The following is a 22588-nucleotide window of genomic DNA, read 5'->3' as shown; positions in this document are numbered from 1 at the left end:
ACAAACTTCAAAACATGCCAAAATCTGTGAAAAGGCCCCTTTAATACTTACCAAGCACTATTAATTACTTTAGAAATGTTACTTCTGTGCTTGTTCAATATTTTGCTTTTAATGCTTTTCAGTAAAAATCACAGGAGTTTGAAGTTCTCTCCATGAAGCTAATAATCAAATGGCTAAATAATAAAAACTAGACCCCTATATACTAATATAGTATATAGACTTACTATATAGGGGTTTATTTTTCGGCGTAAGCTGCATAAGCCAGCTTTTCACCCTGACTTGACCTTTGTAAGTGTCCAATAAAATTCAAATAAAATTTCCCGCGGCTAGGTACGAATGAATACACTTCATTTATTCCATTGGCTGATTTGAGTATACCACCAGAACATTGGAAACATATCCGCGTCTTTGTAACACTGTTTTACTGTATGAAACAATTTTATCTCTAATGAAAAGGCTTAATAGATAGAACAGTTTTACACTCAATTCTCGACATCAATACAGTTTGTGCGTACACCTTTTATTTTCAGAGTATTACCAGCGCAAAAGCGTTTATACTTAAAAGGCTATGTTCTCATATTTAGTACTTACTTCCATATTCCTGTCAACATGTTAACATGTAAAAGTATAAAGAGCAGTGGAAGCGAGGCCTCACTGTAAAGAATTGCATTTCAACCCGCGAGGTTTCGGGTCAAGTCGCGGACATTCAGAGTTTATATACAGGTCATCACCGGAGTTCGCGGTCAGTAAAATAATCGTTATATAATAAAGACGCTATCCGTGAACTAGGTGACCTGGAATTTTCTTTAGACCAGAAATATGTTAAAAGAAGATATTCAGCAATATAATTATGGTATGTCAATAATAGATTCTTAATGTGTTTTCAACAATACAATGATAAATAGTATTTTTAATAAATTTAACAATAATTATTCCACCATATTGCCTAATGTACTAAAGTGATATTATGAGCATGTAACAGTTTATAGGTGTCTATCGCAACCGTTGATTATTTTTGATGTTTCTACTTCATATACACTTATAGTAATTAATGCAGCATCAACATACTAAAACAATATACCAGAAAGAGAAAAATAATGCATTTGAATATTAACCGTACTTTCGTTTGACAACTGATCATGCGTTTACGAGTTGAACCTAAATTTAGTTTTAGTGCAGATTTGTTCATACGACACACAGACACAATATTGTTTTACGGATCATTTCGGCTTACAGGACTGGGTGGGTCACGTAAGAATATCGAATATAAAATATATTTTTATAAACAACTGGTAGCAAGGTGAGTTGCAGATAATTGATCAGTAACCACATTTTAACTAACTATTTTGACCTGTTAATTCTTTTCAGCTCAATTCAACAGTGCAAAATGCCCATAATATCACTTTAAGCATGAGCACGATGATTCTCGATACTGTTAATAATCAAATCAAATAGCAATGCCCGACAGATCACTAAAACAGGTTTGTTCTCGTGTGGCCGGTTGACTCATATGTTTAAATTTCACTTCCATTCTTCTTTTGGTTTTCTGTTTTGTATCTATAGGTTTATGACCAGCAATATGTTATAATGTAAAATAAGCCGCGAAAACTCCCCGTAACATCCCGTACTGCGTGTGATGCAGCTAAGAACTGCACAGAAAAAGACATTCGCTATCCTTGATCTCATTCATTAAACTATTTACGCCGTATATCTTTTTTAAAGATATTTCTTGTTATTATTTTGCCACAAGATTAGCTTCCAGGGCTTAACACTAAGGCACGACGGAACAACATTCATTGCCTGTACCAAGGTCCAGGCTAGCCAATTTCCCAGTAACATGCCCAACCGGTCGTGTGTATTTTGGGTGGGATTATGTGTTCTATATCAATAAACTGCGTTTTAAATAAGCTTTTGAAACATGCAAAAATCTTAATACAGCATGATCAGATGACAATTAAATCCCAGAGTGAAGTCGGAGACTACAAACAGATCGTAACTCGAAATAGATTTGGAACCCCCTGATGGCAATCAAAAAGAGGCCAACCATTCAGAAAGTCCCCGGCGGTTTTCCTGGTAAAACACGTCAGTACCTATTTTTAAACGGAATTCCGATAGATACGATTTTGATTGGTTTCCCCGAAGTGACGTATTTTCTCGCTAAAAATACGTTTTAAACTGAAAGCTGGGATCGCCCAGGATTGTCCGGGATCGATGAAGGTATAAAACTCGACATGAACACAAAGTTAATATAAAATTATTATTTATTGATCAATTTTAAATTATTTTAATTTGATTGATCGATTAGAAGTGTTTTGACAATCTTTTTTACGCAATTCAATTAGCAAAACTTATATTAATGGTCGATCCCGGCTTTTAGTAGAGAGTTAACCTTGTACAATTGTTACGACTACTGTAACACGTTATTTGTTATTTTGCGACACCTAAGATTCACTTACCGTTTGTTGTCAACCGCGGCAATCTATGTAAAAAGGTTTAAACGTTCATGTCGTTGTTTTAGTTTGGCTTTACGGGTGGGGATCACAGGTGGGTAGCGTGTGGCTATGATATTGATTAGTGAAAACATCATTTTGAATGATAAATAATCATATTATAACGAAAAATGAACTTTTCTGAAAAAAAAAAATTTCACTATCCAATATATATATATAACAAGGTATGCAACTCAAAATCAGCCCAAAACGGGGTGCATCGCTTTGAACAGCCATATCTTCGTCAATTGTGCAGCGATTTTCACGATCTCGGTCTTATTCAACGCAGAAATGAATTTCCTTTCTGGAAATGTATATGTCTTGCAATATTTTTACAAATGCTGGGTTAACTTTCAAGAAATAACACGATACACAACACGCATGACCCAGTTGACAGTGTTATGTATATATATATTTGATAGTGAAATATTTTTTTTTCAGAAAAGTTAATTTTTCGTTAAAATATGATTATTTATCATTCAAAATTATGTTTTCACTAATTAATATCATAGCCACACGCTAACCACCTGTAGTGGGGATGGGGGTTCCTGGGATAAAAAAAGAAAAGGGAAGGAGGAAAGTAAGAGAAAGTATGAGGAAAAAAAAGGAAATTTCTCCCGAAATTGCGTGAAGATTACAAATAGATGTCTTAAGTAGATGAATATTGAATTCATTAGCATTAGTAAGGCAAGCTAATAAGAATGATTGAATCATAATTGAGCATCTCCACGCACAAGAAAATACAAGTTAAATGATAAATATAAAGGTTTTGATAATACTTTGGTCGGGGCACATGAAAGATTGGTCAGGGCTAGTAGGTTCTGCATTTACTAGCCCGAATGGGCTAGTTGAAAAAAGTTAGTGTTAAGCCATGCAGGCTTCATGTTTAGAATTTCAAACTCCTGTGGTAAAAATTATACACATAATTAATGCTCAAGCATAATACATACTGGGCATTTTAAATATACTATGGTATTTTATGTTTTGATGACATAGGATGAGAAAATTGTGCAGCCAGTCCTGGATTTTAACCAGGGACCCCTTGCTTTTCTGATTGAGCTAATGATATGCCAAAAAACATCTCCTATTTAGTGACAATCACTAAGTTTGTGCACTAACATTCTCCTCTGCCAAGCTGGAATTTTTTCGAGAATTCAAGTCACGGGGATCATTGTAAACCTGATCCATTCAAACCATGAACAGGTTTTGTTGAGAATGGATTGTGCCATGGTCCTACATTGGGCACCAAAAGTTGCAGGATGGGACAATTGTACAGCCAATCCGGAACTCGAATCTTTTACCCCTGGCTATCAGGGCCAGTGTCTAGGATTATGCTGTTTACATGTGTACAATTAATAAACATGTAGTTAATTTCTTGATCACTATTAATGGTTACCGGTAACCTGCTAATTTGGAACTGCCACCATTGTGGGATCATACTATTGGTCATTTATATCAAGTTCTGAGTAAATTGACTAACCTTCATGTACATGTACAGTACAGCCAAAGCGGAACAAACGTATTTCGCGATCCGCGGCGGCAAGGCGAAACGAGTCGATGCCGCGTCAGTCGTTGAAGCCGCGTCAGTATGCGGCGGCAAGTCGCATTTCGCCGCGAAACTTCGCATCTGTCCGCCGAGGCATGCCGCGGTCCGCGACATGATGCCGAGTCGATGCGATCATGAAATATTTTTTTTTTAATTATTAGTTACATGTAGTTAACAAATTTTGAAAGAACAATTATAATAATAATTAAAATCATAATAAATTTATTGTGCGCGGATTGTATTAGCATATACATGTAAGCATAGTTAATGTGTCTGGCCAATTATTAAGTTTGTTTCCCGCCCGTAGCGTATGTAATTCACACATAAACAAGGTCACGTAATTATGTTTTCGCACATACAAGTGGTCAAGGCTCCAGCATATGGTGGATTTATAAATTAATTGCATGTTGATTCCGCTATTATATTTTAGCTGAGAAAATTAGCAGTTTGAAGCCACATCAATAATCAAGACGGTGACGACGTATTTGTAGTTTTGTTAATTATCAGCTTATTATAACTATTGTTTGAATATGCGTATATAAACACGTTTTATTTTGTTCATATTATCGATTAATATCGCTACCAATTACCCGATAATCCCGTATATTCCAGTTTGAAAGCAAATGCTGGTAAATATTTACGATACACAAACATTCTCGATATTTCCTTAAGTATCAAATGCATTTGGGCATTTGTTACTATTTATAGAGATGATGAAATAACGTCTAATCGGGGCGTTTTTTTTCTCCACTGAACACGCGTTTTACGCCTGACGTGATGTTCATGTATTTATACAACACAAAATACACCCAAACTTTCCAAACGACGTTCTACATGTCTGCATAATTTTCGCGCGCTTTTTATGAAACAAAGGATATTTTAGCACTGTTTATTTGACGCTAGAATTTGCCAAAGGACGCGTTAGCATTAAAATTCGGAAGTGTGTTTCGGATTACAAATATAATAATGATAATCGAACGAAACATAAACAGTTGCGCGTAATTAATTCTACGCTAAACATACATGTATGTAAATGTAGGTGGATATCTTTTCACTCGATCCGCCGCGTACGTTTGCGGCGGATTTACTCCGCGAAAGTACGCGAGGTTAATACAGACTCGGCGTCGTTTCGCGGATCGATGCCGAGTGCCTCGGCGATACGCCGTGTGAACACACGATTTGGCCGCCGCGGACTAATAATCTGGCCGTGGCGTAGCCGCGGATTATGTTTGTGCCGCTTTGGCTGTACTGTAGAATAGTAGATGATTGTTTCTGTTCACAATGCTTAAAACTATAAATGTATAAACTGCAGTTCTATGTCTTATTGCCACTAACAGATATAATAAATTATGATAAATGAAATGCTTAACGTTGCTGAATTCTTAATTCCTGCCCTTGTATTTCAAGAGAGAATACTTTCCAGTCAACCCATTTGGAAAGAGGTCAAATTTTCTTACACTTACCTTTAAACAGGTTTACTAGGATATATGTGCTATCTTTAATTTTGATAAATAACTAAGATTACATTTAGAACCATTCTTAATGTAATGTACATGAATCATGAAATTTGTTTAAACTTTTATATTTCCAAACCAAGTTGATATTCTGAAACAGCTTGTGGTACAATAGGCCTCATATACAAATTATTCACAATATAAATTATATTTTTTAAACAAAAATACCATAAACATGTATTATCTTAATTAGTTAATTATAATTATTACAATATAATAGTAATTAGTAAATTATCACAGTTATTGTTTAATAAATAAACTTCACTTCAATCAATGTTTACATTTATCAGTGCAAAATTATGTACCCATTCATAATAATAGAATTCATGATTATGAATAGCATTCATATAGATAAAAGGGTTAGATCAAATTTTAATGCTAGAATATTTTTTTCTTGAAGTGCTTGCATGTGCATGTATATTTATTGTTGTTTAGATTGAAAAAAGACTCAAAAATATGCTATTGGTATGGTACTGTATGTTGAAGAATAAATAAAGCTGAACATGAGAGATTAAACATTAAAAGACAAGTTGTGTTTTCCTTTCTTTTAAATCATTTATTATTAATGGAAAAGTATGCAAGTGTATGAAAGAAACAAGAGATGTGTTCGTCAGAAACACAATGCCCCCTAGTGCGCCGCTTTGAAATTTTTCATTAATTTTTTTTACTTTTGACCTAGGAAGATGACCTTGACCTTGAACTTCCACCACTCAAAATGTGCAGCTTCATGAGAACGCCGTTTTGGAATATATTTTTATACCTTTGACCTTGAAGGATGACCTTGAAGGATGACCTTGAAGGATGACCTTGAAGGATGACCTTGACCTTTAACTACCACCACTCAAAATGTGCAGCTTCATGATAATGCTGCTTTCAATAAAAAAATGACATTTGACCTTGAAAGATGAACTTGACTTTGAAGGATGACCTTGGTCTTGAACTTCCACTCCTCAAAATGTGCAGCTTCATGATAACGCCGCTTTGAATTTATTTTTGACCTTAAAGGATGACCTTGTCCTTGAAGGATGACATTGACCTTAAACTTCCACTACTCAAAATGTGCAGCTTCGTGAGATACACATGCATGCCAAATATCAAGTTGCTATCTTCAATATTAAAGAAGTTATGGCCAATGTTAAAGTTTTCGGACGGACAGACGCCATATATTTGACATTTGACCTTGAAGGATGACCTTCACCTTCACCTTTTACCACTCAAAATGTGCAGCTCCATGAGATACACATGCATGCCAAATATCAAGTTGCTATGTTCAATATTTCAAATGTTATTGCAAAACTTTACTATATTAAAGTTTTAAATTTTTGTCATTTGACCTTGAAGGATAACCTTGTCCTTGACCTTTCACCACTCAAAATGTGCAGCTCCATGAGATACACATGCATGCCAATTATCAAGTTGCTATGTTCAATATTTCAAAAGTTATTGCAAAACTTTAGTATGTCAAGTTTTTAATTTTTGACCTTTGACCTTGAAGGATGACCTTGACCTTTCACCACTCAAAATGTGCAGCCCAATGAGATACACATGCATGCCAAATATCAAGTTGCTATGTTCAATATTTCAAAAGTTATTGCAAAACTTTACTATATAAAAGTTTGAAATATTTGACCTTTGACCTTGAAGGATGACCTTGACCTTTCACCACTCAAAATGTGCAGCTTCATGAGATACACATACATGCCAAATATCAAGTTGCTATGTTCAATAGTTCAAAAGTTATTACAAAACTTAACTGTAAGGTTAAAGTTTTGGGACAGAATGACAGACAGAAAGACAGACAGACAGGCCAAAAGCAATATACCCCAGATCATTCGATCCGGGGGCATAAAAAGTATTAATTAAGGTCATTCAAATTTACACCCCACCATCCCTTTTTCTCGTATTGCTTTCTATTATTAAACTCATCCTCTACACTTGCGAAGAATACCTAAAAAATCCTGTTATATGTAATCAAGTTTGTTTAAATGTGTTTACTTTGATGCATTGCTGAACCTTCTGAATATCCTGAATAATGATATTGACATTGAACAAAACAAGGACATGCACTACTGTATCAGCAATGCAGGTCTTTCTCCAGAAATTTGCACAGGGGAAAATATGTGTGATTTACAGGGTACTGGGTTACTCCTTTGAATTTATTTAATGTTAGGCACTTAACCAAATGTTATTGTACTTAAGAAAGTGCAATAATTGAACAAATATATATTTAAACTAATCAGCCTTTAAAAACATGATGAACCTTTAATGTCTTTCATGATATTGAAGAATTACAGCAACACAAATTGGTGAGATAAAGTAATAAATTAACTTAGATTTAGGCAGTAAGGTGCTTAAAGAGCCGGAGAAAAGGCATGAGTATTACAAGTATTGCAATTTATTATTTATTTAAAAGATCATGTAAAGAATTGAATGTATGTTATAGCAGCTTAATTTGATTCTGTGCAGTTTTGATTCTGTACTTTTTTGACAGATTGTCATATTTCTCTTATAAAATTTTGTATTTTTTAAACATTATTCCTGAATGAACTTGTAAGTGTATGATAGATGCTTCCAGTTGTCCCCTTTCAGGATAAGCATGCGACAATGAAATGTATATTGTTAAAACAACAATAACAAAACAACTGTACTGATGTTGGCCTGCAATTTATTTTAAGATGTGTATTTTACCATAGAATTAGTTTGAGTAAACATCTTCAGGGTCTATGTGTACCAAACTGGCATTGCATTGGTAAATCATTAACAGACTGTTTACTTTGGTCAATATTTATATTCAACATTTCTTATTCACTCAAAATCTAGTCAAAGCAGCAACTAATTATTGATGCTTCTGTATAATTTTATATTATTTTCTAATACAGATATACAGCTTTGACTCATTGTTAATATTGCAATATGTTCATTTAGTTAAATATGTGCATGAAATAAAATTTAATAGCTCGCGCCCAGTTGTAAACGTCAAATACTATCAGATAAAGCAAAGCCGATGGGCGCAGTCATTTTGAATATGCCACTATGATCATGTGACTAAAATTCACATGCTGTAGAAAGTAGTCTGTGAGCCCACGACAGAGGTGAATGTAACAAGGGCTGTTTGTAAAACATGCATGCCCCCATATGGGCTCTCCGTTGTAGTGACATCCATAGTGTGAATATGTTTTTTGTCACTGTGACCTTGTACTTTGACCTAGTGACCTGAAAATTAATAGGGGTCATCTGCCAGTCATGATCAATGTACCTATGAAGTTTCATGATCCTAGCCATAAGCGTTCTTGAGTTATCATCCGGAAACCATTTATTTTGGGTCACCAAGAACTTGACCTTTGACCTAGTGACCTGAAAATCTATAGGGGTCATCTGCAAGTCATAATCAATCATACTATCAAGTTTCATGATCCTAGGAATAAGCGTTCTTCAGTTATTATCCGGAAACCATTTTACTATTTCGGGTCACCATGAACTTGACCTTTGACCTAGTGACCTCAAAATCGATAGAGGTCATCTGCGAGTCATGATCAATGTACCTATCAAGTTTCATGATCATAGGAATAAGCGTTCTTGAGTTATCATCCGAAAACTATCTTACTATTTCGGGTCACCATGACCTTGACCTTTGACCTAGTGACCTCAAAAGCAATATTGGTCATCTGCGCATCATGATCAATGTACCTATGAAGTTTTATTATCATAGCCATTAGCATTCTTGAATGATCATCCGGTAACCATTTTACTATTTCAGGTCACCGTGACCTTGACCTTTGACCTAGTGACCTGAAAATCAATAGGGGTCAACTGCGTTTCATGATCAATCGTAACCTATCATTTTTCATGATCCTAAGCATAAGCGTTCTTGAGTTATTATCCGGAAACCATTTTACTATTTCGGGTCACCGTGACCTTGACCTTTGACCTAATGACCTGAAAATCAATTGGGGTCATCTACCAGCCATTATCAATCTACCTACGAAGTTTCATGATCCTAGGCATAAGCGTTCTTGAGTAATCATCCGGAAACCATTTTACTATTTCGGGTCACTGTGACCTTAACCTTTGACCTAGTGACCTGAAAATCAATAGGAATCATCTGTCAGTCATGATCAATCTACCTATCAAGTTTCATGATCCTAGGCCTAAGCATTCTTGAGTTATCATCCGGAAACTATTTTACTATTTCGGGTCAGTGACCTTGACCTTTGACCTAGTGACCTGAAAATCAATAGGGGTCATCTGTGAGTCATGATCAATGTACCTATCAAGTTAATGATCCTAGGCCTAAGTGTTCTTGAGTTATCATCCGGAAACCATTTTACTATTTTGGGTCACTGTGACCTTGACCTTTGACCTAGTGACCTCAAAATCAATAGGGGTCATCTGCGAGTCATGATCAATGCACTTATGAAGTTTTATGATCCTAGGCCCAAGCGTTCTTGAGTTATCATCCGGAAACCACCTGGTGGACTGACCGACAGACTGACATGTGCAAAGCAATATACCCCCTCTTCTTCGAAGGGGGCATAATGAACCGTAGTGTAAGAGAGTGCTAGAAGGAGTGCTGTATATGAAGAAGAACCCGCTCAATTAATTTTGTCAGTGGACAAATAAACAACAAAACACTGAACTATGACCTGCAAGCACAACACTCTCACACAGTATTATAAAGAAGCTATTTAACCCTTTCTCCGATAGATGCGTATAATCCCGAGTCTATCGATTCCCCGATACATGCGTTTATTACCGTCTCTATCGATTACCACATACATGCGAATTTGGCCGTGTCTATCCATTACCCGATAATCCCGTATATTCCCAATGTCCATTTTCAAATGCAAATTCTGATTGATATTGACGACAAAATTGCTCAAGAAAACTCATAAACACAAACATCCGACATTTTTCTAAAGTGTCAAATAAATTTTGGCATATGTTTCTATTTAAAGATTTGATGAAATAGGTGTCCAATCTGGACAATGGTATTCAAATTAGCGTAAATAACATAATGTGGTGTGCGCGCATCGTGTACAGTTAATGTTCTGTTACAAATTGTAGCCAGAAATAAATACATGTATATGCCCATGATATTTTCGTGTCAGGTCTTTGTTTGGACAAAAAGAGCGCGAAAATAGGCGTGGGTGTATTTATTTATAACAAAAACTGCGTAGCGCAGACAACAACGTAAAAGCTTCGTAGTGAATTTCCATTTAAGTATTGTGGCATCTCGCAAATGATTTTGACATTTTCCTGAATAAAATAAAAGTAATAAACGCTGTATCATTTTCATATTTTAGTTCCTTCAATATTGCAACAATTATTGTACTGTATCTGATTGCACGCAAAGTGCCGTGTACAGTTCATGAATATTCTTTTACAACGACCAATTAACAGCGTCGTCTATATTTAGACTTAATGCAATATGTACAAGTCATTTTCTGGAAATTGGGAGAAAGTAAAAGTGATTTTTCGAAAATAGACCAACGTTTTTTTCCATTTAATTTGTCATAATTATTTATATTTTATGTTGTCTGTGTATGTTTGTTTGGTTCTCATAATGAAATCATAATCTTATGAAAATTAATATCGTAATGATAAATGTTTAAAGCAAGTCCCGTTTCCGAGATCATTTACGAGAATTACTTCGATATATTTACTGACATATAAAATCATGGTTTTGACAGACGACACGTGCTAATCTAAAGTTGGTGTTTTTGTAATACACAGGATATTGGATTATCGCTGCTTAATTGAGCAATAAAACAAAGATGCAGTCGGTGGTTTTCAGTAGGTCTTTTGTACTGACCAACATAATAATCAATAATGCATGTGCTTATCTAACATTTAGGGATAAAACACACGGGATACTAGACACTTTGGACTTGTTTGGGCCATAAAACGCAATCCCGGTGGCTTTTTTCAGTAGCACACGTGTCCAGAAACTAACGAGTTCGGGTAATAAAGCACAGAGATTATGATCTGAAAACTGCATGGAGTCTGAAATAAAAACAAAATGCAGACAAATCAAAAGATTCATCGCCTAATGTTACAATTCAATATTTTAAGGTGGGGGTTCTCACTGCATTTCTTGTTGCATTCGCATACGCTTGTATTACTTGTTATAACTTATATCCTCGTATTATTTATTAGAATACAGACTTAAAATTTATATGATTGGAATGAGAATTTATTTCTCTACAATATTTACATTGATACAAATGATGTGAAATGCAAGAAACTAAGTGAAAATTAAGCCTAAACAAGACAGGTGTAACAGTTGAGAATGTTTCCATTATTTTCCCAATAACCCTATTGAGATGGTGTAGTCAGGCTTATCAGCTGTATATGGAGTCACTGTTATCAGAACAGCAGGACTGGTATTGGCCTGGAGTGGCAGATCAGATAAGAGGTCTATCAGGGAAAGGGTTAAACCAAAAAATCAGTTTAAAAAACATCATCATGAATTTATCGTTAAATCAAGAAAATACAGTTAACTGGTATGAAATTGATGTTAAAACAATTTTTCTTTCAGAAACTGATAGTAAAGTGTGACAGTGACAGAAGAATATCAATCAATATTTAAAATAAACCCACAATAGTGAGGTGAATGAATCAATGAAATACTTGACAGGAACGTAACAAATGTTGGGAATCAATTGATTAATGCAACAGGCACAGTTTTAAAAGCAGAAAGCTTATTTATCAGTGGTGCTTAACTTTTACTGATAAAAAGCTTTTGGTTGCAAAGTTATATGGCAATACAGCATTAAAATACTAATGTACACAAACTAGTATATAAGTATATCAATCAATAAAGAAATAACTGTATACGTAAATTGAAATGAACAGTAAATATTACGATTTCAGAGATCTGAGAAGCATAACTTGTTTTCTTTTGGTTCTTTTACTTGTTACCCGATACCTACCTGAATGCGAGACAACTCTTGTTTGCCCTTAGTTTCGAAAAGACCGAATATTTGATGTTAAGAAAAAATCGGTCCATTTAGTCGATAACGAAATTCCCCAATGTCCCATTTTATCGATTTTAAAAATATCAATTTGACCAGACCCTTTTTTCTAAAATAGCTAGAAAATCTCTGTACATATCACAAATGTTATTAGGATGAATCCACCATGATTCTTACCTGTTAAATCAGCTGATGTATCTCCATAGAGCCAGGAGACCAGTTTGTCACTCAATGTGAACTTGTACAGAGCAGTACCAAAGCAGATATATAGGTCACCCTGATTGTGGGCAATACCTGTACCTTCATATTGTAACTTAAGCTTCCTGCCTTTGGCGAGTTGGCTCTGGCTTACTGTGATAAACTGGACCTCATAATCCATAGCCACTGCAACCTCAGTGGGTGTGATAAGACACATATCCCATGGCTCATCCCTCACATCCAAGTGGCTCACCACCTGGTACTGCTGGTTCAGAAGCTTGACTTTATCATTGTAACAGTCTGCAACCAGTACCTGTCCATTTGGGAGAGCACATACTGCTTTGATCTGGCATGTGTATGAATCACTTGGTATTTTCACATTGTGCACAGACTTCCCATTCACAGTGAAAACATGGTTTGAAAAGTTCTCTTTTATAAATATATCAGATTGTTGTATATTTTCCAGACATTTTTTACTGGCAATAAAAGAGAGTTCAGGCTTACCCAGTACTTTCGGAATGGCTACATGGAGATGGAACAATTCATAGTGAAGTCTAATGCAGCTGTTTCTCAAAACCTTGAGAGGAGCTTGTTTCAGGTTTAGCTCTTCTTTCTTCTCCTTAATAGTGCTTTTCTCAAAATCTGCTAATAAATTTTTGATTCCCTCACGCATTTCACTGATAGGGTATTGCATATGTTCATGTGTTGTATTAACTGTGCTGGTTTCACATTCGCGTAAATACGATACTATATTCACACGCAAACCATCCACAATAAGCCTCTCATGTTCTTTATATGAAACCTTAAGAGACATCATTCTGTCCTCCTGATATGTCTGACATTGTTTCATTTGTGAAAGAGTATTTTCCGTTCTGACAGACAGGTTCTTAAAGTTGGTTGACTTCCCTCTGGCAGCCTGAGGTAATGGAGTTACTTGTAAGCATAGTCTGAAAAACAACCACACAGGAGACAGTAAGTGATTGAATAGTAATCAACTGACCAATAACCAACTGTTTACCCCGAAACGATATTAATTATAATACAAATTTAAAGGGGCATTTTAACAAAAAAAATAATTTAGGCACATACAATAACAATGCATGTTACATGTACATCAATTCACATGTGACTTTTCTAGAGGCAATACTATATTGATTATTATTAAAATAAAAATATATAAATAAATATGTATCTATCTACTGTGCGTTTGAGAAATAATGCAAACCGCATTGAACAACAAATTGTGCATTTATTAATTATAATGCTATTACCACTCTTTAGTAATGTCATTACTAGAATGCATGTGTATAACATAATTTATGTATATTTAACTCATCATTATTATACTGATTAAAGTGCCACAGGACAAAGTGTGTTTTTATTAAGACATTCAGTGTTTTCAGTGTTTCAAATTGAAATAATTCTTATGAAATGGCAATCTAAGTATAAAATAAAATCTGTTTGTGCATAAGCCGTTAATATGTCTCTTTTACTATAATATTTTTCTTTTTTAATGTTATAAATTATGAGAACTTAATTCCTCTTTACTAATTGCTTTCTTGCATTAATTGGCATTAGCTTCATTAATAAATAGATAGAGAATGATGTGATAATTCATACTTATTGTTAAATACTGTAAAAATTAACAATGGACAAGCACATACACACATACACTCAACCATTTCAACACAAATCACAAGTATATTGACAAATATTGAAACTCCATAATTTTTAATCAAGAGATAAATTCTTGTTACCGTCCAATGTAAAGCAATGGACGAATTTCAAGTGATTTTTCAAAAGTATAATTTGCCCCCTTGGTGCAAAAAGGTATCATATCACATTGAAATGAGAAGGCACATAGCAATTTTTGCACCAACATGGCGAATTGATCTTGCATTTAAACATGTTATCATTTATGAAACCATTTCTTTGAATATAATAGTTTCAAAATGTTTAGCTCCCATCATAATTTGTTGCATAATAGCCCACACTTGACTTTCTTCTGAGTATTAAGAATGTAGGCATCATGTCATATTATAATTAAACAAAAAACATAGTATGAATAAAGAAGGCCATCATGGCCCTTGAAGGGACTGTCAACCACGACGACAAAGAAAACAAAAGTTGTATAATACCGCATTTTTTTACAATTATTAGTTTATATTGATTAAAAAAATCACGACTGGTATATTGCATAACTTGAAAAAAGTTCATATTTTCAGTATATTAGGTAATACAATTTCGCGTTGTGATATCAAAAGTACATCGCGAAAATATGTGACATAATGATATACACACTATAAATAACGCAAGTATATTGATCATTTTATATATAAAATGTATACAATTCACTACGCATGCACAATTTGCATTCCTGAGTTTACCACGTGACGATCATGTTCAATCTACTGGCGTTATTTATATTTTTGCCTAGTAGTTACCTGGTAGACATACCCAGTGTGCGAAATTCGCACTAGCCCGAAGGGTTTTGGCTAGTGAAAATCCATTCGGGCTAGTGGGTATTAAAAAATTATATAGTCGGGCTAGTAAGAAATTTCACTTTTTATATATGTGTATAAGAATTTGGGCTATTACTTTAAAATCTGAATTTCACACACTGCATACCCAGTAAAACTTATTACCGAATATACTGAAAATATGAAAACTTAACAACTTTTTTCAAGTAATGTAATATACCAGTCTTGCTATTTTAATCAATATAAACTTATAATTGGTAAAAACATACGGTATCTTACAACTTTTCATTTCTTCGTCGTCATGGTTGACAGTCCCTTTAAGGGCTAATCTGAGTTCCTGGACATGAATTGTGGAAGGCTTCAACTGGTGGTCTATTTTTTGACCCCACTAGAGTGTTAAGAATTTAGTTTTAGATTTGACATGGTGACATTGTTTCTAGACGCATGTTATCCACTTTCAGACTCGGCCTAGATATTGTCAAGGTACCAGTACACATTCTGAGTTGTTTCCAGAGTGAGTCATGAAATATGGTCTCTGTAGTTGCACAAAGGATTTTCTTATTGTTCATCTAGTCAACTACTTTCAACACACAAATGACACAAAATTTGAACTCGGCCTTGACATATATTCAGGAAGCAGGATCACATGACTTTAAAGGGTTCACTAATTCATGTCAATGGATGTAAACACACCGGTAAGTGATGCTTGTTTCAAATAACTTTTAAATAATTTTTTAAAGAATTTAAAACAGTGCATACACGACAGTTTTTTATACGGTTTATGGCAGTGTGAAAAACATTGGAATTACTTAATTTAATAAGCCTTTGTTATTGGCAAATCATATGATGTGTAATGAATTCATATACACGGTTGTGCTGCATGCAACGTGAAATCTTGGCACCAATTTAAGGCGTATTCAATAATGAAGTTTTGTATGTGCCGGCCGCGCACATGAATCAGATTCATATTTGGCCTTAATACTGTCTAGATAAACATTCCAACAAAGTTTAAAGTTTCATGGATAATATATTAAAATGTGAATCTAAAGTGGTAACAAAGACGGCACAAAACGGACACCTAACACTACAGCCACACACCGAACTACACCGAAAAGGGTGATTACAATTATAGCACTTCCTGGTCTGGTGATTAAAACAGCCCCAACATCTGGTGGTACTTAAAACAAGAAATATCTTTAAAAAAGATATACGGCGTTGATTGTGGTTGAAGTTTATGGAAGGTAAAGATTTAAATGAATGAGATCAAGTTTAGCTAATATCTTTTTCTGTGCAGTTTTTAGCTGCATCAAACGCAGTACGGGATGTTACGCGGAGTTTTCGCGGCTTATTTACATTATTACATATTGCTGGTCATAAACCTATAGATACAATAAAGAAAACCAAAGTCAACCGGCCACACGCGAAGTCTCCGTACATATTTTAAATATGTATACGCGCGTTCTTCGAACAAACCTGTTTGAGTGGTTTATCGGGAATTGCTACGTGTATTTGATTCGATTATTAACAGTATCGAGAATCATCGCGCTCATACTTAATACATTAGTCAATATGCTGCAATAATACATTAGTAAATATGATGGAATAATTCTTGTTAATTAACTAAAAATAATATTTATCATGGTATTGTTGAAAACACATTAAGAATCTATTATTGACATGCCATAAAATAATATCGCTGGATATCTTCATTTCACATCTTTCTGGTGGTAAAGAAAATTCCGGTTCACCTAGTTCACGCTATATCGTCTTTATTATATAACTATTATATAACTGACCGCGAACTCCGAACAGCACAGAAGGTCTGACCTGTATATAAACTCTGACATTCAAACACACTAACCGCGAACTGACCCCTTATACCTCGCGGGTTGAAATGCAACACATTAAAGTGAGGCATCGCTTCCACTGCTCTTTATACTTTTACATATAACATGTTGACAGGAATATGGAAGTCAGTACTAAATATGAGAACATGGCCTTAAAGTACACAACGTTCTCGCGCTGAAAATCCTCTGAAAATAAAAGATGTACGCACAAACTGTATTGATGTCGAGATTGAGTGTAAAACTGTTCTATCTATAAAGCCTTTTTATTAGAGATAAAACTGTTTCATGCTGAACACGCAGTAAAACAGTGTTACAAAGACGCGGACATGTTTCCAATGTTCTAGTGGTATTATCAAATCAGCCAATGCAGTCAATGAAGTGTATTCATCTGTACTTGGCCGCGGGAAGTTTTATTTGCATTCTATTGGACGCTAACAAAGGTCAGGCTAAGGTGAAAAGCTGGCGTATACAGCTGACGCCGAAAAAAATTGTTTAATGTTTATGCAGAACATATATTATGACAGCACACTTTATCAATGTTTTGAGCAAGTTTCATTAGAAGTGGGTCACACATGTGACTTTTTGAGTGAAAAAAAAGATACATGTAATTTTACTGTAGCATTATAAGCAAAACTACCTGCTGCATTGAAGACAGGTTTATTAATTGACTTTAATCATATCCTATTTTGTGGATAAATAACTCAAATAAATGTTCAGCAAGTTTCTAGGATATTGAGGAAGCATATAATACTTCTACTGTGTGTTCATAATATTTGCTTTAAATATGACCTAGTGATCTAGCTTTGAACTCAACCTTGAAATCATTTGGACAAATGTAAACTGGACAAGTTTAAAAAAAATCAGATGAAAACTGTGGACTTAATCGGATAAACAATAAAAGTCTAATGCACGCACGCACACACACACACACAGACAGACAGACAGACCGACACCATGCCATCCCATAAGCTCTTCTGCCTTTGGCAGTAGAGCTTAAAAGTATGTTTGCTGTGAAAGACCATGAATATGTTTAAGCGATTACATATTTATATTGTATTGGTCTGTAAAATATGGTTGCTGGGCTGAATGTCTGATACTCTTCTTGAGCTTTCAGGAAGAATGCAATCTGGCTAAGATTTTAATTGGATAATGGTACTAAGTTTCATTAGACAATAAATGTGGTCTTTTAGTGTTCACATGCTTTTTTATTGTATCTAACAAACTATTTGTTTAAACCATACACAACCCAGTTTAAAATGCATTGGGTATATCAATCTGACAAAAAGTTTCATAAAAAACTAGGCAATTTTGTTGTCCTCCAGAGTGTTCACAAGATTGTTCTTTCATGTAACCTAGTTTTTACCTCACATGGCCAGACTTGAAACGTGGCTGACATATCATTAGGACAAAATGTTTTGAATGAATTTTATGAAGATTTTCCACTAAATTCCGTCCTTGGGTGTTCAAAAGGCAAATGTTGATAATGGACAAAGGATGACAAAGGACGACACAATTTTATCAAAATAGTTCACCATGGGAATGTTGTGCTCAGGTGAGCTTTTAATGTGACGTGTAGAGCATTTGCAAGGTATCACCATCAGCATGTAAGAAACATGTCCCTCTGTCCGGCATGTATTTTAAAAGCTGGAACTAGTTTTTAACTTAGTGGCTATATGAATAGAAAAAACTCTGAAAAAGTTTAATGAAGATCGGACAAACCAGACATTCCCAAAAGTATTTTAAGGTCACAGGATATGGGTCAAAGACATATATTTCCCGGTCTGGAAATTACATGAAAACTCAGATTTAAACTACAAATGTCAACAAACCGGCCACAAAATTATAATCAAAGCGCTGAAGGCACTGAAGTTGTTCTCTGTTGTCGTCCTTGATTAGCTTGTGTGCATTGCACAGGCTAATCAGTGTGCACATGCTAATCAGTATGCACAGGCTAATCAGTGTGCGCAGGCTAATCAGTATGCACATGCTAATCAGTGTGCACATGCTAATCAGTGTGCACAGGCTAATCAGTGTACACAGACTAATCAGTGTACACAGACTAATCAGTGTGCACATGCTAATCAGTGTGCACATGCTAATCAGTGTGCACAGGCTAATCAGTGTGCACAGGCTAATCAGTGTACACAGACTAATCAGTGTGCACATGCTAATCAGTATGCACAGACTAATCAGTGTGCACAGGCTAATCAGTGAACATAGGCTAATCAGTGCACACAGGCTAATCAGTGTGTACAGGCTAATCAGTGCACACAGGCTAATCAGTGTACACAGGCTAATCTTATTTGACATGCATTTAACCCTGTTTTCTATGCAAGCAGCCAATATGTAAAAACAGATTTAAATGATAAACACTAGACAGGCCAATGTTGTCTTACAACCTGGTAAATACACTCACTGAGTAGTAGAGCAGACGCTCCTATTGCTTCGTCGTCTGCAGTGCAGACGGGCAGCGGTAATCGTTCCTAGCATAGAGAGTTACGGTTCTTATCATAGCTAAGGCTTCTAAGCACATACAGATTTGCAAAACAAGGTCTGTAAATGACTCGACCAATCTAACGCGACCAACTAAAAATCGATGAAAAGGCACTATTGACGTATATTTAATGTACACAAACTGTTAATACAAAGTTCCATGAATATTGGGCAAGACATGTGGCGCCTCTATAGTGTTCATATGCAAATTGTTGATAACAGACAACAAACAACCATCATAAAGAAACAAAACTGAGAAAAGGTCACGATGAGAAGGTTAAAAATGCAGGCTAAAACAAGCAAACATCAAGTGTGAACTATCCTCCATAAATAGAGTAAAGGAACATATGCACGAGACATTATACAGGCAGGTTGATTAAAGCCTTAAGGTATTGCTATACTATATACTATATTTGTTGCTGAAATGTTGCCAATGTCTTGTAATCCATATGCTTGAACTTTAAAATGTTATTTCAAACAAACACAAATTAACAAATTAAAGCTCAAGAAAAAATTGCACACAAGAAATGATTTTGAAAACCTTATATAACTTACTAATAGAATAATCCAAACAAATTAACATGGATGATGGTAATTGCACAGAGGCGTCGAAGCTGGGGCGGCTGGGGCAGCGACCGCCGCCCCAATAGTTTCCGCAAAAATGAAAATTCATCAAAGACATTTTTTTAAAATCATTTCAATACACATATATTTGAAAATATCTTTTCCACAAAACAAGGTAATCATGCTTTCGCGGTTATGACACGTGTATTGTTGATTGTCATCACCCGCCCGCGGAAATGTACGTGTCAATTATGTTGTTACCGGGGGTAATTAATAGGTCTCTTTTATAACAATAATCCCTTAATTATTGAGTAATTAAACCTGGGAATCTTAAATTGTTGGTATGATCTAAGCCTTTGCTTCTTTCCATTAATATAAAGGAAAGTATGACATGAAACAAATGTGCCGATATTCAATAGTCCTTAATTATCACAAAATTAAAGATACCTCAAGATACCTGAATTAATTGTAATAACTCAAAGTAATTCTTTAATTTTTAAAACTTATTTAATGTTTTTTACCACTTTTTGTGTCATTTCAATATGTGTATTCCAAACCAACAAACGAATTTCTAATTTCTAAAACGGAATTTCGGCACAAAAAAATCCTGAAGAACAGTCTTTCAACCCATATGATACCTATTGTTGTGTTGCCTGCTACAAAGTACAAACTGCGACATATAGTGATCACTTCTCCATCGTGTGTCTGTTTGTCACAAATTTTGTCACTGAGATAATGCCTGCAACAGATGTGTATAAGGTCAGGTATCAGGCATAGCAACGCACCAAAATGCGCCATTTGATGCTAAAATTTGAAAAAAAATCCGGGGTACGCCAGACCCCCACCAACGGGAGGGGGATACCCTCGCCCATACCCACCCCATCCGCCGCCCCAAATTGTTAATGTGCTTCCGACGCCCCTGTTGCATACAGGTAATACAATGCAATAATTTATACTGATATAAAATAAGTAATAATAAGCTACCTGTGATTAAGCTCAAAACATATAGAGCAGCACAGCTGACTGTGGTCTGCGCAGTACATTGTTATTTGTTCACTCGTGTGTATGACGCATGTTAAAAGAGAAGTCTCCATCTTCTTAGAAAGTGGCCACTTCATTATTTTATCCTTTCCATAAGGAGATTTTTTGAAAAACAACCAACCATGCTGTCTGTGGGAGTTTATACATCTTCTGCAGAAGTATTTAAGACATGTTTTACAGTAAAAATCTGCATCTATTTCTACAGATCGTTCTTTCTCGCAGATTGTACAACAATAATATTTAACAAAATCATAATTTCTTGAAATTCCAGATGTCGCCATTTTGATAATTCACTTTCAACAAACAAGATTTTACAAACTAAAATCAATTGACATATTTATGTCCAAGCGTGTGTACACTAAATATCCCAGAAAACAAACACACACAATGTTATTAAACACAGACAAGTTTTAATAAATTTCGAACTGAACAGCAACCAAGTTAACCGTCAAATGGCGATTGTATTATAGGAGTAAACAGTGTAACTATGTATACTGTCACCTGACTATTGGGTACTGAGTGTATTGATTACTTTAAACTGCAAAAAACAAGCTTTGTAGATAAACACTTTAAACCAGATTGTTTAACACACCACATTTTTAATTGCTCTAATACATGCCATGTTATGATAATATAATTATAATGATAATACAGAAGCTTGTTACATAAACAAATTTTATGACAATATATTAGATACTTTTCCTCAAACAGCATTTAAAACTAACAAGTAATACTTGGCCATTTAAATGCAATTGCACTAATTGACTAGTGTGAATATTGCATACTGACATAGCAAAAGCCTGAGTGATACATCTTCTGTTTTAAACACATGAATGAATAACATTGACAACAAATGTGTTGGATGCATTCATTATTAGTTTTGGATGGGTCGTTGAGCCTGAGCTACTGAGAAAGTTGTGACCTTAATATTTTGTTAAACAATTAACATACTTGAAAGCTTTTCATAAATATGTCCAACTGTTGTGTTTTTATTTTATTTTATTATATGGTTCCACTGATTAAGTCATTTAAAATATGGTACAGACAATAACTACCATTTAATAAAAATCTTGAAGCAGTCAATTACTTACTACAAACATTCATTATTGTAGCTTGGGTGAACCCAATTCTCTTAAATCTATATACATTTTGTTGATGTGAATGTCAACTTACATTGGCAAAATGTTTAGTAGCAATCTTCAAATTAGTTACAGTCCCAATCTAGGAGTGGATTAACAATGTCATTAAGGTTCGCGTGACATTTATACTAAATTAATTAATTTATAAACTTTTTAAAGCTGCAATTGTGTCATCAACTTATCCTACAAAACAGTTTCAGTTGCAATAGATATTTTAATATCCCAATTGTGTGCCTTGTTAAAATTACAATTGTGTTTGATCATTTTGTTTATTTCTTAGTCACTTTATGATGCTAATTATGT

The 22588-nt window shown here is 34.8% G+C and overlaps 1 protein-coding gene across 1 annotated transcript in view; it reads right to left on the bottom strand.

Moving 5' to 3' along the window:
* LOC127875434 (uncharacterized) overlaps positions 1–21771 on the bottom strand; it is a 666243-nt gene extending 644472 nt beyond the window's left edge. The window contains exons 1-2 of the mRNA XM_052420497.1: positions 21090–21771; positions 12701–13668 (exon numbers count right to left, since the gene is read on the bottom strand). Coding sequence (XP_052276457.1) covers positions 12701–13668; positions 21090–21427 — 1306 coding nt within the window. The 5' untranslated portion in view covers positions 21428–21771. The remainder of the gene's footprint in view (positions 1–12700; positions 13669–21089) is intronic.
* Between the last annotated feature and the right edge of the window lie 817 nt (positions 21772–22588).

Source organism: Dreissena polymorpha, chromosome 1 (genome assembly GCF_020536995.1).
Source record: "Dreissena polymorpha isolate Duluth1 chromosome 1, UMN_Dpol_1.0, whole genome shotgun sequence".
Taxonomy (NCBI): Eukaryota; Metazoa; Mollusca; class Bivalvia; order Myida; family Dreissenidae; genus Dreissena; species Dreissena polymorpha.
Note: the sequence above shows the minus strand (reverse complement) of the source record. Positions and strands in the feature narration are given on the sequence as shown.